General features: G+C 47.6%; 7 protein-coding genes across 7 annotated transcripts; 4 read left to right on the top strand and 3 right to left on the bottom strand.

Annotated features, from left to right (window-relative positions):
• Window positions 1-675: 675 nt before the first annotated feature.
• ATNIH1004_007927 (thioredoxin family protein) lies at window positions 676-1,212 on the bottom strand (the record flags this gene model as incomplete). Its single annotated transcript, XM_033572540.1, has 3 exons — window positions 676-970; window positions 1,038-1,116; window positions 1,170-1,212. 3 exons carry the CDS (start codon window positions 1,210-1,212, stop codon window positions 676-678), a joined length of 417 nt encoding a protein of 138 aa, XP_033425855.1.
• Window positions 1,213-1,753: 541 nt separating this feature from the next.
• ATNIH1004_007926 (uncharacterized protein) lies at window positions 1,754-3,331 on the top strand (the record flags this gene model as incomplete). Its single annotated transcript, XM_033572539.1, has 4 exons — window positions 1,754-2,135; window positions 2,196-2,542; window positions 2,592-3,044; window positions 3,089-3,331. The coding sequence occupies 4 exons, from the start codon at window positions 1,754-1,756 to the stop codon at window positions 3,329-3,331; spliced, it is 1,425 nt and encodes a 474-aa protein (XP_033425854.1).
• A 470-nt stretch (window positions 3,332-3,801) lies between these two features.
• ATNIH1004_007925 (Zn(II)2Cys6 transcription factor) lies at window positions 3,802-5,368 on the top strand (the record flags this gene model as incomplete). The annotated part of the gene is made up of 3 exons (XM_033572538.1): window positions 3,802-3,832; window positions 3,893-4,138; window positions 4,215-5,368. The coding sequence occupies 3 exons, from the start codon at window positions 3,802-3,804 to the stop codon at window positions 5,366-5,368; spliced, it is 1,431 nt and encodes a 476-aa protein (XP_033425853.1).
• A 285-nt stretch (window positions 5,369-5,653) lies between these two features.
• On the top strand, window positions 5,654-6,756 carry ATNIH1004_007924 (cytidine deaminase family protein; the record flags this gene model as incomplete). Its single annotated transcript, XM_033572537.1, has 2 exons — window positions 5,654-6,018; window positions 6,666-6,756. 2 exons carry the CDS (start codon window positions 5,654-5,656, stop codon window positions 6,754-6,756), a joined length of 456 nt encoding a protein of 151 aa, XP_033425852.1.
• A 5,717-nt stretch (window positions 6,757-12,473) lies between these two features.
• Window positions 12,474-14,210, bottom strand: ATNIH1004_007923 (uncharacterized protein; the record flags this gene model as incomplete). Its single annotated transcript, XM_033572536.1, has 1 exon — window positions 12,474-14,210. One exon carries the CDS (start codon window positions 14,208-14,210, stop codon window positions 12,474-12,476), a length of 1,737 nt encoding a protein of 578 aa, XP_033425851.1.
• A 4,570-nt stretch (window positions 14,211-18,780) lies between these two features.
• ATNIH1004_007922 (uncharacterized protein) lies at window positions 18,781-21,420 on the top strand (the record flags this gene model as incomplete). The annotated part of the gene is made up of 4 exons (XM_033572535.1): window positions 18,781-18,904; window positions 18,964-19,243; window positions 19,331-20,678; window positions 20,746-21,420. The coding sequence occupies 4 exons, from the start codon at window positions 18,781-18,783 to the stop codon at window positions 21,418-21,420; spliced, it is 2,427 nt and encodes an 808-aa protein (XP_033425850.1).
• A 498-nt stretch (window positions 21,421-21,918) lies between these two features.
• On the bottom strand, window positions 21,919-24,177 carry ATNIH1004_007921 (putative APSES transcription factor; the record flags this gene model as incomplete). The annotated part of the gene is made up of 3 exons (XM_033572534.1): window positions 21,919-23,771; window positions 23,833-24,019; window positions 24,130-24,177. The coding sequence occupies 3 exons, from the start codon at window positions 24,175-24,177 to the stop codon at window positions 21,919-21,921; spliced, it is 2,088 nt and encodes a 695-aa protein (XP_033425849.1).
• Window positions 24,178-24,525: the final 348 nt, after the last annotated feature.

The raw sequence follows: 24,525 nt of genomic DNA, 5'->3' as shown, positions 1-24,525 counted from the left end.
TATCTACCTCTTTTTTACGAGTTGTTTGCTCTTTTATTTTGTTTAGTGTTTGCATCTGTGGGTCCAAATTGTTTGATGGTATATGTTGCTTTTATATGGGCTTTAGCGAGCCATGAAAGGGTGGATTGGGTTTAACTGCTGGTCATTATTTCTTCTGGTTTGTTTGGTCCAAAAAGCGAATGCCTGGTGGGTGGCGTTATTCCTGGTTACTTTTGAGCTAGTCATCTTGCTGGTATTGTATTTATACTGCCATATCAGATACATAGGTATCATATCACGAGTTATGAATACTTGGATCTGGTCATTGAGCTTGAATTGCTGGTAAATCTCTGGTAGACTGTAGAATGGTGTGCTCCTTTGCATAGATATGAGATTCTCAGTTATCCTGGCTACTTATACATCCACCCCGAAGGGGCTCTTCCAGAGTCGTCAACGGCCAAAGGTCATTTAAAAGCCGAACATATTACATGATATGCACATGTAGACCACTCCAGTGAGTCTCTGGCACAAGTCACCGAAATCAAACAGCGCTTCTGCAGCCAAAAGACGGAGAGAAAAAAAAGGTCAGTAGTACAAGCAGACTACCGACCATGTCCCACGGTAACTTAATCTTGTCTTTTCATATCCTACCAACCAAAATTCATATCACATTGTACATACCACCCCAATCAATGTCTATGCCGAAATCTCCTTAATCCTCTCCTCCAACTCGCGCATATTCCCACCTACGATCCTCTTCTCCAGCAGCTTGCCATCCTTATACAGTACGAAAGTCGGCATCGCTCTCACCTGTAATTCCTGGGCCACGGACTTCACCTTGTCCACGTCGACCTGAATGAATCGCACATTGGGGTAGGTGTCACTGAGCTTCCCAACGACGGGGGCAACGGCCTTGCAAGGTCCGCACCACGTAGCGAAGAAATCAACGACGACGGGGCCAGAAGAAGTAAGAGCCTTGAAGATGACGGGGCTGCGATTGTCAGGTTGGGTATCTTGATATGTTTGGGAGGTGGGCGGGATACAGCGTGGGAACGTACTTGTCTACTTCGATGACTTTGCCGTGAGCCATGGTGGTGGTGTTGGAGGACGAGAAGCGGGAGCGAATTAAGCGGATAGCTAGGTAAATGGAATGGTTAGTTAGCGTGGTGTTAGTGTGGACAGGAACGTACCCAAGTAGACGGCGAGGATGAGTAGAATACGGGAATAGTCCATGATTTTAGAGCGGATGATTGCTGCGTGGATGGATTAGATGGGATTTGGTTTGGATTTGGTTTAGTCTGGAGACAACGTTGGATGACTCAGCGGTACTTATGGTCTCGGACGTGATGGCCAATGCCAATCCGACACCAGCTCGGTTTTTCCCTCTACATGCGTGGATCTGGGATGCTTTGACTCCCGAGTGTGAATGCACATGAACCCAACCTTGCTCGTCTGGCTTATCGCTCGAACTGGATTCGATGGTCATTTCCAGCTCCCCCCTGTGGGCCCGACAAAGATTTCTCCTTGTGGAATAGCCTGCGTTTGAGTATAGGGAGACGATGCCATCCAACGGTCCAGATGGCGATGGTCGCCAATGACGGCGTAATGAATTCTTGGGGGCATATCTATCAGAAGAGACGATGGATTAATTCCGTACATGGGGAGCAGACGTGTCTATAAAAAGCGCCTCCGACGCCCGTGGATAGGCCCGATCAAACCGGTTCATCTCCTGTTCTGTATAGTACCCTTTTACGTCTGTTGATTCAATCACGCTATGGGCGACTACAAGCCTGTTGTTGATACGGCTGGTTCGACGGTGGCCGCAACGGGGAAACAAGTTGATAATGAGATTGATACCCCGCCGAGTGCAGTTCTCTACCGACAGCTTCGCCAGAAGCCTTTGAACATCGTTGGAGGCCGAGGCAGCTACCTGCTGACCGATGATGGATTAGAGATCTTGGATGCTACCTGTGGTGCGGCCGTCTCCTGTCTAGGTCACAGTGATGAACGCGTCCATGCTGCTATTCTTGATCAGCTGCAAAATATCCCCTACTGCTACCACTTGTATTTCACCAACAGTGCCGCTGAGCAACTTTCTAGGCTTCTGGTTGACTCAACCGGTGGCAAGATGTCTCGTGCATATATTGTGAGCTCCGGTACGTCGCATGACTTATTCTGGCTTATGTTAATGGCTAACAATTTCTGTGAAATGACAGGGACCGAAGCTATTGAGGCCGCCATCAAGATGGCAGTGCAGTATTTTATGGAGCTACCGGAGCCTCAACCGCAGCGTGTCAACTTCATTTCCCGCCAGCAGTCCTACCACGGCAATACTCTGGGATCTCTCGCTGTCGGACATCATGTCGCCCGCAGAGGCATCTACGAGAAGATCCTTTCTAAGAATGTCACTCACGTCTCTCAATGCTACCCCTACCGCAACATGCAGCCAGACGAGACCGTCGAAAATTACGTGGCCCGACTAGCTCAGGAGCTAGACGACGAGTTCCACAGATTCGGTCCGGATACTGTCTGCGCTTTTGTGGCCGAGACGATGCCCGGCGCTGTAAGTTAACCCGAAGTTCGTCAGAGGTTTCTCGCTGATCTGTCTACAGACGTTGGGATGTGTCCCCGCTCTCCCGGGGTATCTGAAAGCAATGAAGGAAGTGTGTGAGCGACATGGGGCCTTGTTGATTCTGGACGAAGTGATGAGCGGTATGGGACGGACGGGGACCCTCCATGCCTGGGAACAGGAAGACGTTGTCCCAGATCTCCAGACCATTGCTAAGGGTCTGGGAGCTGGATATGCTCCTGTCGCAGGACTGCTGGTCAATAAGCATGTCATCGACACTTTGACCAATGGCACGGGCGTATTCGTTCACAGCCAGACATACCAGGGCCACCCGGTAGCCTGTGCTGCTGCATACAAAGTGCAGAAGATCATCCAGGAAGACAACCTCCTTGCGAATGTACGCGCAATGGGCGGGTACCTCGGTCAGCTACTTACGAAGCGACTGGCCGATCATCCACACGTCGGTGACATCCGTGGTCGAGGTCTATTCTGGGCAGTAAGTTTATCTCATTTTGGACGGTCGTCGCTGACTGTGATTAGATTGAATTTGTCCAAGACAAGCAGACGAAGGAGCCGTATCCTCCCTCGAACGCTCTAGCGTGGACTCTACATACGGCAGGCTTGAAGCCGCAGCATTCTATCTCCCTAATGCCAGGCAGTGGCGGAGTCGACGGCACGAATGGAGACCATATTATCCTGGCACCGCCATATAATACTACGCGAGAGGAGGTTGAATTGATGGTTGACCGCACTGTGCGCGTCATTCAGGACGTTCTGGGCTGATGGAGTGCGATCTATAAGTGCTGTGCGGGATTATGCAGAGAACTGCTGGCGGCTCTGTCCTATATCTTTTATTTCAATTCATAAATTGAGCGGTATTTCACGAAGTATACACAGAGTAGAAGCCATTGGCGTAGACTATGGTGTAATGTAACATACTCTAATCTATAGATGATACCGTGACCGACTGATAGTCAGCAAACCGCCCTCAGCACTTCTCCCATTCGCTGCATCCTCTGCCAACACATCGATTACAGGGAATCCTTACTTTCGCCTGAATTCCGGGCGAAGACATCATTACTTCTATACTATTCCAAAAGGGGAAATGCTACTCGAGTGCCCCATCGACCCAATCTGGGCCCCTCCAAGGATCGATGGTGGGGAAGTTCAGTCGCCAACTCCCAGCTTACCTTAGTTCACCTTCAACATATCCGCCGCCATCCACTTACCTCTTTCGTCGGGTTCGATGCATCATGCGCGTGAAGACCTCGCGGTCACGAACTGGTACGTGTGTCTGTCGGTCGTCACCAGGGGGGTTGCGTAGGCGCTAATGTCGACAGACAGGGTGTCTCCAGTGTCGTAGAAAGCACCAGAAATGCGACGAGAAACGACCTGTTTGTTCGTTCTGCAATTTCCGCGGCATTCAGTGTCACTATCCCGCAGGATTCAAATGGGTGCAACAGACAGAGCCCATGGTGTCGAGACATAGACCTCGTGATAGAGGACCGCCGACGGGGCTGTTAAGCACGTTCTCGGCGCTTTTTGGCGGTGCTATCAGATCGACAGAGGAGAGGTCTGCTTGGGAGTATTGTACGTGTTTACGGACCGGACCGTAAAAGAAGAATAAAAACAAAGGTGAAGGACTTGGCATTGATTATTCACTTAGATGTCAGACTGGTATCGTCGAATGTTCCAGCCTTAGACTGTCCGGAGAACCCATATCGACAGCTCTCCATTACCGCGCTTACGGCACCCATCCTCCTCGAGACCATCATCTGCATTGCAGCCGAGCACATGCTCAATTTCGGTCTGGGAAGTGAACCCGCCGCCGCGGAACGACAACAACGCATGCTACGTTCGATTCGACAGGGATTGCAGATGATCGAAATGAGCAGTCACGCTCGTTGGCACGACCATAGACACGAGGCATGTCTCGCTGCTGTCGTGCTACAGGGCATCGTTGTCGCCCAGAGACCTGACGGGGTGCTGGAGCCACACGTCAAGTGCGCTTCGTATCTCATGCACACATTGGGTTGTTTCCAAGAAATCCCCAGCACTCCACTGGCGCGGCTGACGACGCAGCGGTTCGCCATGGTGGATCTGATGCTGGCCATCTCGCGTCAACGACGGCCGTATGCGCCACGATCATTCATCCTATACCAACCCGACGCAGACCGATGGGACCAAACGGAGCCATCCTTCCACAAAATGACCGGGTGTCCGCAGCCGCTGATGTGTTTCCTGTTGCGCATCGCCCATCTCGCGTGCGACGTTGACGAGTGCCTCCGGGATGACGTCCCTGAACATGAGGTCCTCAGTCGCGCATTCGAGCTTGAGAGCGAGCTCTGTGCCTGGGGCCTGCAATACACGGGGGCCATCGCCGACGGATCGTCTCGTCCACTTCTTGATATCCTCACCGAGTGTTTCTACTGGACTGCGCACCTCTTACTTGCGCGTCGCGTATTTCGTGACGCCACGCGGTCACCGCGCATCCAGCACCTGGCCCAGACGTGCTTCCGACTCATGGATCACTTACCAACAGGGTGTGGGCCGGACTCGTCCCTGCCCCAGCCGTTCTATCTAGCTGCACGGGAGGCCGTCCGCGTCGAGGACAGGGACTGGGTGCGGCGGAAACATGAGGCCATGACGGCGTACTACCGAGAGCAACAGCGGAACTCGGCGATGGAATTGACGGAGAAGATCTGGGCGCGATCAGACGGGCTACGAGGGGTGGAGGTGGAGACGAATGGGATGGCGCAGAGTATTGAAGATCGGTTTGTTAAGGAGTTGGATCGGGAGTCGTCTTTGTTTATTTTTTGATCATGAGAGATGCGGTTTCTACATTCTTTATATGGATATACGAGATACGAGAGCTACGAGCTACTTTGCTAAGAAATAGTACTAAGAATCAATGTGGAAACTGTCAACGCCGATTGGATACGCCGATTGGATACTCTCCGACATCCGGAATAAGTAACCCATCATCTTCCATATAACCTCTTCCCCTCAACCAAATCTCAACCAGCTATACAAAAACCTCAGAAGAACAGAGAATACTATACATATACACACAGACAAAACATTATATATACAAAATAATCAAAAATGCTCACAACCCATGAACAAACCCTCCTCACAGCCGCCACCGCAACCATAACCTCAATCCCAGCATCTGACATGCACAGCGTTGCCAGCGCCGCCAGCGACGCTTCAGGCCGGATTTACAAGGGAGTGAACGTGTACCATTTCACGGGGGGGCCGTGTGCCGAGCTGGTCGTTCTGGGGATGGCAGCCGCGGCGGCCGCAGGGCCACTCACGCACATAGTAGCTGTGGATCAGAAGCAGAAGATTTTAAGCCCTTGTGGCCGGTGTCGACAGATTCTCCTCGATTTGCATCCAGGAGTGAAGGTGATCGTGCAGGACGGGGAGGAGAAACGCACGGCGGGGATGAAGGAGTTGTTGCCCTGGGGGTATGTTTGGGATCCGAATTGATGTCTATTCCTACTGTATATTCTTATTCATAATCTGTTTCAAAGCGACAGTGTGTCCCAATTTTCTAGTATGCAATTTTGGAACTTATCCCGCGAAAGTGTACGTTCTGTTGCAGGTTATGATAGGCTTGGAACTATCTGTACGGCATTACCTATCGCACTTTAGCGAAGAACATAAGAACTGCTGATATGTCCGGATATACCTGTTGGGTGGAAAGCTTGGAGACCCGTAGATAGAGTATGCAATGATTTAAATACCACACTGACTCTCTAGTTGGTAAATGTAATTTGAATGCCTGCAGAAATTGGATAGTCCGAGCTACATGGGCATCTAGATGGTGGGCATTGTTTCAAGTAAATGTCGCGTGTACCGCTCTGACAACTTCTCATTATTATTTGTCCCAATGAAGCTGCTACATTTCTGCACCGGTAGTTTTAATCATACTCATATTTTACCATCCAGGCTTCACTTTTTGTCGCATGGTACCAGTATCGTGCGGAGCCAATCAATCCGGAAAATACACCCCTTAGAGTGTAACTGGGGTTTCGCAAAGATCGACGATTCCCACTCTGACCGCTGGGTGAAAAAAAGACGTTCCCTGGGGATTTCTTGTCTACCGCTGTAGCTACTGCGATGACAACGCATGGGAACGTATGGTCAAACGTATTCAAGTCAGTGTTAAGGAATCTCTGAAGGAGAAGGCAGACCAGACTTAATCTCTTCTCACTAATCAAGTTTTCTGAACGATAGGGAGAAGCTTGATGGCGCCATTGCGTGACTTTCTTTTAATGTCTGGGTTAAGAATCAGATACCACAGATTATGGCAAGCCCCAATGGGCTTCAATATTGGACGCACCAAAAGTCCCCGATTTGGGCCTAGATGTCCGTTTTGGCGCAAGGTATAATTTCTGTTTCTTTGATATTTGTCTAGAGTCGCTGGATTATATGAAAGATGATTCTGTTGTTAAGATCCTATTCAGGGGGTGGGGAAATTTGGAGCCGGAGGAGAGAAATTATCAGGTATATGAGGGCTGGCAGGACGAGCAGACAGAGGAGGAAGAGGATGTGGGCTGGATATATATGCGGACTAGTGAGTATGTTGAGTGGTACAGTTGGTATTCATCTGTTATTCTTCCGGCGCTAGAGCTAAGCTCTCTTGTATACTCTGCACACACATTCCGCCACATAGAATCTTAATCTGCTATGGTGCGAGAAAGGTCTCCAAACCCGCGCCATTAACCACTCTAGTCAGCATGAATAAAACTATCTAAATACGCTTTTCTATACTCATAAAACTAGAAGATCTATCTTCTACTATGGGAATCAGTTCAAAGTCTGGAAAAGATATAGTCACTATGTTTGCTGCAATTCTAACTTTTATACGTAGCTATACCTTCACACATACATCTCCACAAGGACCAGGCTATCAATTTTATACCTGTCAGTATCCAGATCAAAACATGCCTTTTCGGCTCGTAGACTGCATTACTTACGCAGCAAGCTCTTCCCTTTTCGCACTATAGTATCTTCGTAAGCTTTCTATTATAGAAATTTTCTCTCATTGACGAGTTCTTACCAAAATTTCCGCTGTGCATTCATCGTAGTGCCAAACGCAACGTATATTAGGATCGACTGGAGGGCAACGTAGAATACTGGCCGCTGAGCAACTAGCGGTAAACCAGATAACAGTAAAAAAGAATCGCATAGTTAATGCTAAGTTTAATCTGTAGGTTTTTAGCAAGAGATTTCACACTGTGACAAAGCATATTAAAAAGACATACAGATCTTAGAATTGATGGTGTGGATGTAAAGGATAAACTGCGCAACCATGAGCGAGTACTCTTACTCTATATATATATATTTATGTGTGTGCATTCCCTTACACTATGCATCTTACTCAGGCAGCCAGAGCACATCATGCAATGTCTAATATGTAGGGAAGTGTTGGTCTAGGCTCTCTGGAAAAATATACCCCTGCTACTAATACTCGGCGTTGGTTGCTCTACCCTCAGACGGTTGCCGTGCTCAGCAAAGTCGCATGAACCATGTATTGATCCCGAGGATAACCGGCTGATCAGGAGGATGTATGAATTCGAAAAGTAGCATCATTATTATATAGAATTTCTTAACCCCAGACGACTAATAGATTATCGAAGACTGTTTCACAACGATATTGAATCGGCAATGACTTGGATTAACAAACATAATCATTTAGGACTACTTGGGAACCTGATATGACAGACCAAGAGTTGAGGACTGTTGCCCAATGGCTCCATAGCTGGAAGGTCCTTGTGGAAAATGTGGGATGCAGGCGACTGGTTTTGTTTCACACGAATCCTTGCTTTGCCCACCGCCACGAAAATTTCCAAATTACCGCAAGCTGCTACTCGCCATTTCCAAGACAAAATCATCTTAGAAATGGTAGTTTTATGGTCGAATCGACGTGATCTCGACCGAACATACCTGACAGTACAGGAGAATCCAGGCTGTTGATAAAAGCCCATCTGTGTTCTAGGAGACACATGATTACGTATTTGATACTACCATATGCAAGGGCCGCTTATTAGTACTGTCCAAGCAAAACGTTATCCCTCATGGCTTCCTACGTAATAATAAGATGATTCCCTACCAAGCGGTTCGCCAGGTTCTCGACTCTAACCGTCTCTTCCGAGTACCTAAAGCACCCTGCAAGACATAGAAGATGGCACCCGCGCCGTATTTTGCGGACAAGGTGATGCCTTATGCATGCACGGAACTAGTCAGCTTTCAGAAAGCAGGCGGAGATCTCGACTTCCTCTGTGGTGGTGGAGGACTCAGTCGAGATCACATATTCCGGTCTGCACATCTGCACTTTGGGCCTCGCACAAAAGCTACTAGCCCATCACCAATTGGGATCCTTGTGTCCAATAGATCGTACCATACCATCTCCCAATAGCTACTATCTATGTATGTGGAACCTATGCACCTTTGAATCCTGCGCATGCGGATCATGTCTCGAAAACCTTCTAAATTCCTTTGATTCGTGAGTGATTATAGTTGATGAAAGAAAGAAATCATTAACGTCCACTGCCTTACAGGAAAATCTAAACTAGAGAAGAGCTGTTTGCCTGGGTAGATAATGTCAAACTCTCCGTCCAACCGACCCCGCGCCATTGCTCACACTTACTCTTTGCACCTGGGACAACAAGAAAGCCTAAAGCGGTGCAGATTCTGGCCAGGGCCATAATTTACTGACGCCCAACTCTTTTACGGCCATTGAAAAGGGGGATAAAATCAACAATGTGACTTTCGATGTATCATTACTTGACATATTGACTCCACTCCAGTTCAGAGAAACGCTCGAGGCTATCCCCATAGATGTCACTCCGGAGGAAGAAGGCAGTAAGCTCATCGAACAGCTGCACGCAACCAGTTGCCTAATATAGGGTACGATATACTGACAACTTAGACCACGATAACTACCATATTTCCTTGGATGGTTGCCTCGCGCCCTCTCTGGCATACAAGAAAAGGAGTTAAGTACGCGGGGGTGTGAACCCCACACAGTAGGCAACCACCTAGATGCAGATCACTACTTTATCACTCATACTCTCTCTTCGAAGGCATGGCACTTTCGGAGTACCTTCGCCATTATCACATTGACATTCTCGCAGAAGTGAAGGAAGTGGGACGTATCTCGGTTTTTGGCCAGTTACTTATCTGTAATCACTATGTGTCAGCAAAAATCACAGCTCTCTAGAGAAATAAAAGATATGCGGCATAGCGTACCGTTTTCAATCTTTCGTAAGCTTACCAAAATGGACAATTACTGATTGCAGGATCTCCCGTGATAATTCTCGGGGTTCTATCTGAAATTTGCCCCAACGAGGAGCGTGCAACTTCTGAAGCCTTCGGGGGTCTTAGTAGAAGGGAATCTACCAAATAATTTCAAAGTTCCAGCCTGCGAGAATGGGACACACGGTGCGGAAATGACCCGACGCGATAGCATAGTCTTCAATGCGCTTTTTGACTGCGGCAGAATCCATGAGCTAGGGTTAATCTACTTATGCAGGTAGATATCGTCTTATCACATACTGTCCATCGTTTGACTGATACCTTCCCATTGGTGAACTGGGTAGCGGAGGTTAAAGAACTGTAAAAACAAGGTTCTCCACCCTGGCTTCAATGAGCTCATCGATACGGTCTTGCCCAGGTCATCAAAGGAAACATGGGAAACATACAAACTAGTTAGTATTTGCTTAAAGTCTCATTATGGTATAATAGGACAAGTACTCTCGGTGTCCTCCGAATTCGTATCACAAAGGCAGCCCATGAACCTGCAAAAGCGCTAGTGATTTCATCTTTCTTCCAACCATCGGCTTTGACAACTGTGGCGCCAAGGCGTTGAAGCTCCTAAGTAGCCTCTAAATCGGGACTCCTAATCAATGCCCTTCATTGAAAAGTTCCCTTTTTTAGAGTAATGATAGGACCGCAGAGTCGTCCTATAGGCCAATAGCACTGAAAACAGTCACCACTCTTGAAGAGACACCGTCATTTTGCTTAAGCGGGGAACAAGCAGGATAATACATCGGAAATTACTGGTTGGGATACTCGAACGACTGCTGCACAGACATGAAAAAAGAAATGAATTTAGACCGTGGCATCTTGCGTAGCTTTAATATACCACAACCCCTGAATGTGCAGGTGTGTCATAAATGCCTCCGCTCTTGCCAACCCTATGAACTTTCTACATTCTCGTATATGCAGCCCTCGCCTATGCCCCAAGGTGACGAGGTACACAGCAGCTTCTCACTTTGCTTTTGATATAGCCAATTGGGTTAAATTCATCGATTGCTGTGCGGACCAGTATGATGTGGTCGGTTCCACAGACAAGATACCTCTGCTGTCCGATGGGGGAGGCATGCGATGGCAAGTACTGCAAACCCACGAAGCCTGTTTATCACAATTGCCAGACGTTGGTCGATGGGAAATCCTCTATCCGAAGGGCAGCAAGAGACACATCATATAAAAAGGCAATATGTTCCTCGAGCCTAGCGAGCAGAGTATTGTTCATGATAGTAAAATGTTAGACTTTCGCGCCGGCGAGAAAGGCTACCGCATCAGAAAGCATGTCCCTGAAGTCCGGCCGCTTCAAGCTCTGCAGGGGCGAGGACTGCATCCGGCAAGTCGATCGATCCAAGCGACCAGAACTTCATAAGAATATCCACGGCGATCCGGTCAACAGTACGTTTACCAAACGTTGGCTAAATGTGGCCATGGACGGCAACCAAGTGGGCAAAATGGATGTTTTGCGCAGGTAGTGGAATTCTCTATGACCAAGTAACCCTGTGGCAAACTGCCTCGGAGGATTTGAGGATGGCCTGGGACCCGCCTGTCCGTTGAAGACACCGGCTCTTACGTTCTTTCAGAGTGATAAGCAGACGCGTGTGCCGTTTGACTTCACTGAGGTACCCTGAGGCGTGCAGGGAGAGGAGAATAGCTGCGTCTGGAAGAATACAAAGGACAGTGCTGTGACCGAGTGGTGGGTTGTACGCCAAAGCGCGGTAGATCGAGTTATGTAAACCAAGAAGATACGTTCTTCGGAATGGTCCCCAAAAAAAAATATTGTCGTCCAGTTTGTTCAAGAAAGAGAGGAAGAAGGTCAAGGCATCTATTTCGAGGTTGGCTGGAAGGCTGCTTTTAGCCTTGCAGCACAGTCAAGGCTTTTTATAGCTTTTGCTCTTTGACTTTCCACAGATAGGTAAAAAGAAGAATGAAAAGGAGCTCCATTCTAGAAATCTATTAGCTGATACCTTAATTTATCAAATAAACGGGGGCCATACCTTTCATAACCGGGTTGGGTTACATGGACTGTAAAGTAGTAGAAAACCGAGAACTCGTCATGTGCATGGTACCAAGCAGTATGAACACTTAATCCATTAGCTTTTTCGCTGACACACTCCAAGATAAACTGAAGAGTGAGATGCAGAAGATTCATTCCTTTGCCCAAAGATTAACGTTCAATGTCCGAGATGAACTTGTATTCAAGTCAAGACAAACCATTCGACCAACTAAAAAACCGGGTTCTTAGTGAACCATAATGGTGAGTTAAGTCATATACGTGTTTCAACATTCAATTAATTCAATTCATCAATCTGCTCCACTGCTGGTAAAAAAAAACAGTGCTAAGAGAGGCCCAGGAAAACAGGATCGGAATACAAAGTGGGCATCCCAAGATTGTAACCATGCTGGTCATGCGAGGGGACACATTAACAGAAGAAACAAAAGACCAAGGGCAGGATCAATCCTGCCATCACATAAAAGCTATCATCCCACCCAAGAATAGAAAGTAGGAATCCCAGGCAGTCCAAGAAAAAGAAACAGAAAACAAAAACGTTCATCCAAGCTTGGCACATCCGTTACGTCTCAGTCACATTATGTACGATGGTTTGCATTACATGATCGGGGTCTTGCGCTTTTCGGCGCTGGACAGCACAAGCATTGGAGTCTTGCGCCTTCCCGAACCCTGAGCTACTGTCTTCTGGCCCGCGACGACAGCAGCAACCGAAGGGGATCCCGCTGGGGGAGAAACTTGACCCGTTCGGACGTCCGCAAACCTTCCACCAAAGAACCCTCCATCCTCACTGACGGGAGTATTATAGGGACTCTCCTGCGATCGTCGTTCCCGAGAAGATCTTTCCTTCCTCTCGGAGCCAATCGCACCGTTGGCAGCAGCACGCAGACTGCCCAGACTTGGCTTGCTAGAGAGACTCCCACTACGAACCGTGACGTCATCCCCGTCGGAGAATGTGAATTCATTTTCACTTGCCGGTGTGTTGGTGCCACCACTACTATGGCATCCAAGGCTCCGATTCTCACCACGCCGCTCAATCCCCGCACGAACCAAGTTGTGAACGGCCCGTCGACGTTGGCGAGTCGCAAAATTCTTGCTTCCTTCATGTTTCGAGGTAGGCTTGGCAACCAGTTCCTCCAACGAGGGAGGACCACGGGGTTGGCGGATGGGGTGTTCGCCGGCACGTCCCTGCCCGGGTCCGAAAGTGCCGGTGGCGGGTGTCGGTGGCAAAGCAGCCGTCTTAGGCGCAGCAGAACTGGTGTTGGCATTGGCGCGGGCCGTATCAATTGGGACCTTGGGCGATTGGTTAAACGAGGAACTCCTCTTATGACCTCTGCGGAATGCGTTGGCGGAAGGCGGCGGCAGAGGGGCGGCCTCGCGAGGGGGAGAAGAACTGGCACTAGGGGGAGAAACCGACTGCGGAATGCTCTCGGGGAATTCTGTCGATTCTGGGGGTGGAGACACTTCAGCACGGAAGGTCGGCACCTGCATAGCGGAGGGCTGTTCTTCTTCCTGGTAGGGAGAAAGAGAGCCGTCCTGCTGGAAAGAGTTGTCGTAGACGTAGTTCTGCTGGCCCGTAAGAGGGTTGTAGACAGAGAAAAGCCCAGGCTGACTGAGTACAGGCTGCACAACAGGTTGCACCCCCTGCTGAAGCTGTTGCTGGTAGAATCCCACGCCCGGAAGAGACAGGGATGGGAGTTCCTGCTGTTGCTGCAACCCTGTGGGCATCCCCAGATTAAGACCTTGAAACTGCTGAGTTGCAGCGGTCACGCTGACCAACTGTTGTTGCAGACGTTGTTGCTGTGCAGCTAAGAAGAGATTGGTTGACATCAGCTCCGCGTATACGCTTTCATCAATGTTCATATCGCCAGCAATGTCAATAGTCGGAGGTGCGAGCACCTGCTCCGGCAGAGTATACATGGGACGACCTTGGTTCATGTCCTGATTCTGACTCATAGCGAACGAATGTCGAGGGAATCCAGTTCCCATCGCAGTCTGCGGGACCCGTTGAGCGATGCGATTCGCATGATTCCCATATCGATCACCCTCCATCCCGAGTTGGTGCTGGCGCTGCGAAGCCGAAGGAACCGTGGCCGACTTGGGAGCAGTCCGCAGGCCAGCCAGAAGATGGGAGCGGCTTGTGCGAGGCGTAGGAACAGGGGCAGAAGGCTGGGATTCATCGATGGTTGAAATGTGTGGAGGAGGCACACTCAGGCGCTTGATATTAGCGCCTTTTCTCCTGGACCCAAAGCCGGAACCAGGCGCCCCAAGAGAACTGCCATTATTGAAAGATGAGTTGTAAGTCATCTGAGCAAGACCGCCAGCGTCCATACTCATGGTTTTGGATACAATGAATGCAGTATAAAGTGGTATGTGCAATCGGTAATGGAAACGACGGTTTGAATTATCGCACCAATTCAAGGCACGAAGAGGAATACAAGCGTATTAGCGTATTACCGCAGTTGAGAAGAATGCGGCACAGGAGAGCTATTCAAGAACAGCAGACCGTGTTAATTATGCAAAGGATAGGAGGCGCAGGTCCCGGTCCCTATGAGATGACTCGTGTTAGTAGTAGATCACACATTCCGACTGAAAGGCATCACCATACTTTCGGAATAAGAGCCTAAAAGGAAATAACTCTCAAGAAATATGAAGAAAAGACGATGAGTGATTAATAACCAGGTATGCAAAAAGCCCAAAAACAACCAAGAATCTTGGGCGTCAGCGGCAAGCGTACCACGCAGCAGCTTCGAAGAAACCAAGCAGTGAAAAAGAGGACAGACGCGACCGGACGTCAATATAGGGATCAACGATGTCGTGAGCAAAGAGACAAATGTCTTTTGATATTAAAGATGGACAACAAAAGCGAGCAGGAGATGCTCTGCAACTCCTACCGTTAAAAAAAGAAAGAAAGATAGCCGACGCGAGGATGCAATGACGACTCGAGGGGAAGATTAACTTAAGCCTCGAGACAATTAACAACGGAATGGGCAGAGCCGCTTCAAGAATCGAAGTAAGGGATGACGAGATCGATGGAGCTTGTCTTCTTTCTCTGTCGGCGAGGATTTTCAGTTTTGAATTAATTATTCTTTTTTTTTTCCTTTTTTTTTTCTTTTCCCTTTTCCCTTTTCTGTACTATCTGCAATCTGGTCGTGGGGGAAAGAAAACAGAAGACAAAGACTGTCGGCGGTGGTTTATTAGGTCGGCTCGGCTCCCCGGCGCGTGTTGGGTTTTTCTTCCTGTTTTTTTTCTTCTTCTACCCGCACTTTCCTGGTCTTGGCGTTGGGAAGGGTCTCAGGGTCAGGAACCAGAATAGCCCCAGCGATCTAGACTGTTTGGCAGACAATTGAAAATAATGGCTTTTCTAAATCCAAAACAGATGTCTGCAAAATCACAGAGACAATGAAGATGGAAACGAAGGGGAACAGATTAAAAAAAGAAAACTATGGAACAAGAGAGGGGGGCCGAGGTGAAGCGAATACGGGATGAGATGAATGGAGGTTGAGAGGGTGGATTGAAGAGAAGGAAGAAAAAGAGAGAGGGAACTAGAGGGAAAAAGGGGAAGGAAAAGAGTGTGTGAGAGAAAGAGAGCAACAGAGAAGGAGGGAAAGAAGAGAGGAAGTCGTGAATGTACCCAAGAGAAGAGGAGAGAAGGAACGGGGAGAGGAAGAGGATGACAAGCTGCCAACGACGTATTTCCCAGTCAATAGCCGGCAATCATCAATGCTCCGTAATACCCAAGTTGGTGTTGCTACTTAATAATAGCAGCCCAAATCCAATAAATCCATCACCCTCAGCCCCGAATGATTCTTGGGCTGAGACGCCCATTGGCTTATATGCATGCTGATTGGCTCGCTTGAAATATAATCTAGTCCTATTAGCGTTAGTATATGGAGACAGCTGGCTTGTTGGGGTTAGCTTACTGTCATAACAATACTCCCGTACTTCGTACGGAGTACCTACTGCAATTCAATTCATTGGTCGTAGGTAGTATTATGCATCCTCTTCATCAAGACTAGGTAGTTTCTTGCAAGATGCCAAGTCCAGCTTAAAAATCACACTGATCACTAGGTACGGAGTAGGGAATGTACGTAGAGTAAATCCTCTGACCGGATGAATACTTCCTATCCAGGTCGGACAAAGCATTGACAAGTGAAAGCTCCACAGTACTACAAGTTCAATCTGAAGCAGCCGCCTGGGTCAACCAATCATTCCCCAAATGAGGATGTTCTGACACAGTCCTCAGGAAAGGTAAAGTACCATAAGTAGGTACCAGTAATACATTGAGGAAACTGGTTCGTGGCATCCCATTGGTCCAATACCACCCACCCTACTCATCATCCCAGCCTAGCGCCTTCAACGTGGCCTTCCTCGCCGCCAGCCAAACATCTCCATTGCAGGATTCGTCCAAGAACCGCCAGTTATCTCTCCTGACTGGCTGTCTTTGACCTGCAGTATGTACTGGTAGGTAGGTATATGATGTGATGGTAAACCTGCATGGTTTGGGTTGGACCAATGATTGGTGCGAGGGAAACATCGGCTCAATTAGTATGTATTGAACCCAGTCCCTTTTAAAATTACATGGCGACACCATCTACGTAGCCTTGTCAATAGTTATTACTAAATATACCAATTATTTTGTTAATTTCCGCGTTTTGTATGATATGGCGTGGCCTACTTAATTATTGAGATATCGACAATGTACACACCTTAATGCGGAATGCAACTCCTACAGTTCCAACAAAAACAGCTTAGCCAAACCTAGCAGTGGCAGTACCTTTGGACATCAATATACTTAGGATAATGTGCACCTCGTCATTTGATGATAGCGATAAGTTTGCCTATGACATGCAAGCAATGGTAAATAAGAGGGAAATCCTTAAGGTACATACTTTTAAACACTTCATTTCTAGTGGAGATTTTGAGTGAGGGCAGCTATTAAACCTTTGGTAACTTACAGAAACGTCCGTTCTATAGTTTCTATATGCATGAAGACCACTTTGTTTACTATGTACTAGCTTTCTAGACGTTGACAACATGCATGAGACAGCATAGAACATAAGTCAGCCACAAAACAAGGGAGAGGGGTAAACATGAGAGATAATACTATATATTATTGAATATAACAATAAACAATCTATTCTCTTCTTTTATATAAAAAACTGCTATGTTATACTCCAATACCAGATATAAATGCTACGAAGTTTGCAGGATACGGCATTAAACAACTTCAGTTGGGAAAATTCTACTGGTTCAACCATCAGCTTAGCATTGATCCTGACAGGAAAGTACCAGTGCATCGCAAACAAGATATGGTGCTATATATGGCTGAATCGCATGTTCATATCTGGATAACATATCATGCTTTTATCCTGCTTGCAATTCACCAAAATTACACGCTCTATTAAGATCGCGGTGCCCAAAGAGCTCAATGTATGTAACATACTGCTTGCAGACCGACCACTCGTAGAAACCCATGGGTAGGCACATGAGCCTTAGGCTGAAGTAGGCCAGTAACGGGATGATAGTAATTTCAGAGATGTACTCCCGGGGCGTATATAGTCATCAATGACAAGGGCGCTTCATGAGATGATGAGGATGAATGTATGCCCAGCGACAGTCGACAGCGTGCATGAGGCGATGATACCAATAGTCAAATCTAGTATGACAGTAGGGACCAATTTTGACGAGTAGACATTTCCAGCTTATCGATACAGACGTCTGGCTGATGTCGTACCTAATAAAGAGGGTAATAGCTATTCGGATTATGGACATGCTAAGAAGCTATAATACTGCCTTTGTGGTTTGAGTATTAGCTACATAGCTACGCTCGTGCGCATCGTTCCAAGAAACCGTATAAATAGTCCATACGATGTGTTGTATAGAGCAGATGGGAAATATTTATTTTAAAGGATAGAATATAGAAATATCAAGGCACCAAATGGCTTAGGTTGTGTTAATCGATAGCACCCTTGCTATTGTCTTGGTTGTTGCTATTGAGGACTACAATCTTCACCACCGCAATAGCTAGAAGAAGAAGAGCCACAGCTATAGCAAACAAACCTACATGTAGGATTAATTCTTTAGAATCTGCCGTGAACATATCAAGTTACTGACTGTTAATATCGACTATATTAACGCGGCCAAGCTCCAAATGAGGATGGGCTGCTTTCGTCAAACCTGCATTTCCCTACTACGTAGCTATTGATAAAGTTGTCAGCGACATTATCAGAGAAAACCAGCTGCTCTCGGTGATCAGAAGCATCTCATTCTAGGTAGAGGCCAGTCTGTTACTAGGGTTTGTTGTGGATTGTTTTCTACCGGGAATTAATGAACTTTGTGTGTAAACATTGTGTATTGTACGGTGGGGCGGCTATTATTGGTTTGCTGAGCCTAGAAAGTTCTCTCCGGCCGTATATCGCAGCTGCTGTGGCAACTATCGCTGGGATTATAATATTCATGTTTACTTCTTGTACCTGCCATGGTTGCATACTAGAATTGTTGCCTAGGGTGAGCCTGGTGGATATATATTATATAGAAAAGAAGAAAGATAAATGCTTGGAATACCGTGTAGTATAAGAAAGTTGTTTTATTGGCTGATAAGTAATATCCTTGTGCCACTAATTTCTCTTCTCCATTGAATGAGAGATTCATGCAAATCATCATCTTACATCCGGCCCCACTGTCTCATCAAGCGTCACTAATTAATGCAGATGAGGTGAGCTCCATACAATGCTCAGTTAATAATTGATCCCATCTTTTTCATATGGTAGTTACCACATCATCAAGCCGTCTTTATAGCCACCAGGAATTAGTATTTCTATTTAGAATGGGTAAAAGGGTAAACGTAAAAATCTGGATGAGTTCCTCCTATCCCGATGGAGAACTTCCTATTTCGGTTAGCATCATGCTTACTCCTTTCTGGTTAGATGGAGATGAGCTTTCTGTTGGGCCACGATTTGCTCCTTTCCCCATCCTCCACTTCTTGCATGTCTTGGTGTGTGCTATGCCCATTCCGCCATGCGGCCTGGGTTAGACTCATGGAATTGCTTTCTAGTTAGCTTTTCCCTGTATATACTGACTTGTCAAGCTGCATGGGTAAGGAAGTACCAGTGCGATTCCGTGTCCATTTACCCTCATGAGAAGTTCCGAGTTGACAGTATCCGCGGCACATTCGATACCTCTGACAGTTCCACTGTATTGTCGTTGGCTGTACTGGGTGTCTACAACACATCGCGGTTTGCCTGTGACGACCTCAACTTGACGGGGCTTGAGACTTCTCTGCGTTTCCATGTGCTCGGTTACCCAGTCGGCCAGCTGGAGTCTTTCAGGAGTGAATGTCCTCTACCAATAACAGATACGCTCACGCCGTAAGTATTCCTGAATTTGACAAGCATACTTCCATTGTCCTCCCTCCCTCCCTCTCTCTTTGGCAATTCACTCATACGACTCTTTAGTCCCCAGGGGCTACTGTTCTCAAAACATGAATTGGAGTATTCGTTCGGCCATGCTCACCGGCTCCACACCCTCGCTGCCGAGTTGAGTTTCAAAGCACAAGAGAGTGTTGAGGTTGATTGCGCAGCGGTGAAGGTCACCCCATACATTGGGATCGCAGCTTCTGCAATATTGACCTATATCCCCGTCGGTGTGTTAGTTCTAGTTAACCTCACTTCCTGGGTGAAACGACGTAATCAATTGGGAAGAAACTGGCTGTTCGAGTATAGAACCTCCTGGTCTAGTCAGGGTCCTATATGGGATGTGACCCTTGATATCGCCGACTACTTACGATATCTCCAGTTTATCTTTCTTGCTGGCTCATTGACCATGGAGTATCCGGGCTTCTATCAACCAGTCGTGAGCCAGGTAGCCTGGTCTTCGCTCCTGTATTGGTCCGGACCTATCGATCATGGTTTCACTTGGACCGGAGTGGAGGGCGGCATGTATGTCAGTAATACATCTTACGGGCTAGAATACATGTCCCAGATACTCGGATTTCCCAAAATGCCGGACATAATGCTCGATTCGTTTATCAACCTCTTCGTTCTGATTACTGCTCTCATCGTGGTTTTGCTGATTATATGCCTTATCACATTGGGATCAAGCCGCCCCATGCCTCCACTAAGCTCGGTCCTCCGAAACGCAGGCTGTATCATTTTGGGGGTTACTTTGTCGTGCTTCAGTCTCCCTCTATTGTCGTACATGTCCTACGAATTAATTCTCATTGGATACCTTCCGAACTACCGTGTTACCCTAGTGGGATTGATGATAGCTGTGCTTGTATGTTCAAACTTCTTCATTGCTTATCATTTTGAAAGACAAAAAGAGCGGAGAGACACTGCCTTATCAGTGGACTCTTCTCCCCGGGACAGTCTGTTAAGTGGCTCTAGAGAGCTGGCGCAGACTGTCTCTCATTATATACCACATGCCATTCCACTGTTACAAGGGATTGTGATTGGGGGATTCCAGTACTGGGGCTTAACTCAGATAATCGTGCTTGGAGGATGTGAAATCATTCTTCTTCTGCATATGGCTATACAGCGGCGCGCTAGCTTCTTTGCGTCGAAAGCCACTTGGTGTGCTACTGTGCGCCTCCTGACTCTCTTGCTAAGCATCGTTTTCCCATGTCGCTCGAGTGAAAAGACGAGGCAATGGGTCGGCTACTTTATCCTGTGTCTTCATAGCGCAGTGGTTATCTTCGGCTTCCTATTCATCTCTCTTTGGCAGCTCTACAGATCTACTAGGAAGAGAATCGGTAGTGTGCACAATTCGGCATCAGATCGAAGCAACCATTCAAATGTGGTCCCGGTATGAATTATTATCAGACCCAGTACTCCCCGCTACAGTCTATAAGTATCTGACTAACCAACAATAGCCCTTGGGTTTAGATTATCTTTCGCCTCATCGCCATGATAACAAGAACAACAATGCAGCACATAAATCGAAGGACTACATAAGCAACCGACGAGAAAGAAGTTTTGACCGCGCTGCCAGCTCCACCCGTCCCGGATCATCCGGCTATAGAGGGTTCGATGACTGCAGCAGCAGCAGCAACAACAACAACAACAACACAATAACTCCATTGTCCTCAACACCTTCGGTAGACGTAAAGCACTACATAACAGACCTTTCCACCTTCTACAGAACCCCACGACCTCGAAACGCACCCAACACCCAGCCGTTCGAGAAGACGGCCGCAGTAGGAGATTCAAGCTCTGCCAGCTCACCTAGAGCGTCATCATCAAATACCGAGTCATACAATGAGTCAGATCCACGACGGCATTCCCAGGATATACTGGATGAGCTTTTAGAAATGCCAGGGAGACATGATGTAGACTACTCCGTGCGAGAGTCGGATTTATACTATCTAAGACCCGCCGGCGCGTCAATGCCACCTTCGACACCAATTTTGGCAGAAAATTGTCACGAAGACCAACCCGGTGGATATACATTCCCAGAGTGGATACGCAAGAGTGTACCATCTAGGTTGAAACAGTCCAGGAAAAAAGAAAAGGGGTTTCAGGTAATGAGGCCACCACGGCCCACATAAACCGGGGTAATGGGTCTAGATAGTACTCCATTCCTAAGAAATTGCTAGCTCTGATTGTTTAGGCTATAGCCTTAAGCCGAAGCTACCAATAAGATCAGTGTGACTTGAAATATTACATGTCATTATCGTATGTACATCCGTCCGTCTCCGAAAAATTCAACTTGGCCATACATCGCTTTCGTCGAACTAATACGAACCAGGCTGCTGGTCCAACTTAATACAATGGTACATACATCAGCTGATCTTATGCACCGAGAAATAGCAAAGACATAAAAATAAAGAGAATTCATAAGGCAAGGGGGAAGGGTATCTGCTGGTAAGACATATTAAGACATGTTTACCAGAATTTGGGCCGGGGAGGATCGGCATTCGAATCCGTAAAGAGAGGTGTATCCAAAAAAGATAGGCGGGGATAGAAAGTACACAATACCACACAACTCCATAGACCACATGATTCATCGTATACAAAGAAATTCGAATGTGTCGTCTCCGGCTCGTTCATGCATCTACAGACACAGCAGGTCCAGGGAAGGGCAATGTTGTTGGCTCTTTCTGTTCTGGCTCTGGCGACTCTGCCCCTGGACCCTTACCGTTCATTCGGTCAAATTCCAAGGTCTCTACCAGTTCCGCAGCCATTGGATCTAATTCTTCCTCCTTGAGACCAGTAGCGAGAGCAACGAGCTTCCGATGAACGTCGAATTTAGTACTGACGCCAGCTTCTGCGGTTTGTTGGGCGAGGTCCCTGACTGCGACTCGCCGTGCCTTTTGTGCTAGGCACAGTTGTCGTCCTAGCTTATAGATGTGAAGCAATCTATCTTGGTCTGTCGAAGATGGTGCTGTATCCTCTTCTGCGGGCAATGGAGCTCGCAGGATGCGCTTTTGTAGGCGCGCTTCTTGTATTTGCTCGAGAAGAGACTCGTAGTTGCTTCTCAACTGCTCGTATCGCCCAAGCTGTGCATCAATGGGTTCTTCCTGCTTCTCTTTTGCGGTGAAAGCAGACAGCTGCTTCTGTATCTTTTGTCTATCTAATTCTAGTTGTTCGTATAATGCCTCTGGATTCGCAACATCGTCTGGATCTTGTTGATTAGACTTGGAGGTTCCGTAGCTCACAGTAAGCTTTTTGTTTGCCTCTGCCATGATTACACTTATCTTGGAGAGGAGCGCGGATGTGGCAGGTGACATGTTCTGCGGCAGGGTGACGGATTGGTGGTCGGTGTGTGAAGGGCCGTTTACCTCGCCATCAATGTGGTCATTTCCCATCGTGATAGACGAGGGCGGTGGTGGGATATCTCGCTCGGAGTGATGTGCCCTTTGTGTTATGCTTGCAGCCGTCTCGCCTTTCTTGTTAACCAGGTCCCCAGCCCGTGCGCAGTGCGTGAAGAGTAGGTTCACTAGACGAAATGCACCATTTCGAGCGGCAACCAAGGCGGCCGTGTCTCCGTTCGAGTCTTGACAAGATAACAACATGTCAATCTCTTCGGGAGAACACGTGGTTCGCAGTTTTTCCAGGAGTACTTCACAGTAGTATCGTGAGCTTTTCCACTTTCCTTTGCTTCTGGTAGTTTCTGATATATGATGGAAAATGGTGGCGCCGAACCAGTCTCTGAAAGAGACAGTATCTAGGAGCAATTCCAAAAGTGCGGGAAATGTTCTTTTTTCGTAATTATTCGTAAACAGAACAGCACGAACAAGTGGTGTTTCTTCATGCACAGACAGTGCTTTCACATCTGCTCCTCTCCGCAACAAATCATTGACGATTTCCAAATCACCCATAGCACAGGCCCAATGAAGCGCAGTATTCCCTGAGTCGTCAATCGGACGATCCACCTGGAAATTAGCTGGAGGCTCTGGTGGAGGAACACGTGTTGCCTCCGGAGCATCTCCTATTGTCATAAAGTAGTCTAAAAGTTGGTCCCCGTAGAGGATATGTTCCTGTTCACTGATTGACATCGCAGTGACCTCGTTCATGCCACGTTTGCGCTTCCGCGAGTATGGGCCATTTTGAGATATCGGGATCATTTCTTCGTCCGCAACCATAGAAGATGACTCCAACGTTGTTTGCTCAATCGATTCATCCTCCTCAAATCCAGTATTGATGTCATATTGTTCATGAGTGAAAGTCGGCGGCGGCCCCATACTACGATGCGGCTTAACTGCATTAAACACCTCCTCATTGACCATCCTCTTGTTGGCATTCTTCGGAGCTCTTGGCTTTGATGCCGCTGATGTATGTTTCGGTGCAGGTGGAGGGGTACGATCTCCTGCGACGTAATCGAAGATCGGTCGTAGTTTGTCGATTATGTTGTTGCGTTCAGCAAGCAAACGCCCTTCGGGAAGTGGAATCCATGTTCCTGCCCGCAGCATTAGAAGCATGAAACTTAGACTACCTTTTATACAGTTTGGCTGCTTTACCTTGGTATTTGCCATAACCACCTTGTACCTTCTCGTGCACCCCTTTCTGCACCTCACGCTCGAGGATACGTGTTCTGGCCGGCTTGTCAAACCCAGCGACTTTGAGAATATGCGTTGCGTTTATCCAATCGTCCGCCCTCCTTCGCATTACACTGTCGCTTTCGATCTTAAATTCATACACAGGGACCTAATCGGTTAATGTTAGAACTGTCTATGAAATCGTCGGTACGGGAAGAACAATTTCGTTGAAATGGGAGGCAAAAAAAAATCCTCAAAAAGCAAAAAAATAAAACTTACACTACTATAAGTAGCTGAATAGATCTTTGAAAAGTCCACGCCCGCCATGATGTGCGTCCCCGTAGGTCGGGTTTGATTCAGTTTGTTCCCGGACAGCAGCAGCAAGTTCGACGCGGTCACAGCTTTACACTGAAACCAAGGGCATAGGCAAACTGTTCTCGAGCATCAACTACAGTGGGCGCTGATTGGACTCCAGAATTCGCATATAACATTAACTGGAGAAAGAGAGACTCGGTGTCAGCCACGAGTGGCTCGTCAAAGGCTCAGTCTATCTCAACGCGGTGCTTTGCAAGGCGGCTGGGAAAGACGCGCCTTGGGTTGAACCGCGTAAAGTGGAATTGGATCCGCTAGTCCACATACAGATTATGATCACATGATGTCACATGATAACTCGGA

This window comes from Aspergillus tanneri, assembly GCF_003426965.1.
Source record: "Aspergillus tanneri strain NIH1004 chromosome Unknown AapTan_7_pilon_pilon_pilon, whole genome shotgun sequence".
NCBI classification, from domain to species: Eukaryota; Fungi; Ascomycota; class Eurotiomycetes; order Eurotiales; family Aspergillaceae; genus Aspergillus; species Aspergillus tanneri.
The sequence above is the reverse complement of the archived record's forward strand: the minus strand, read 5'-3'. Positions and strand labels throughout refer to the sequence as shown.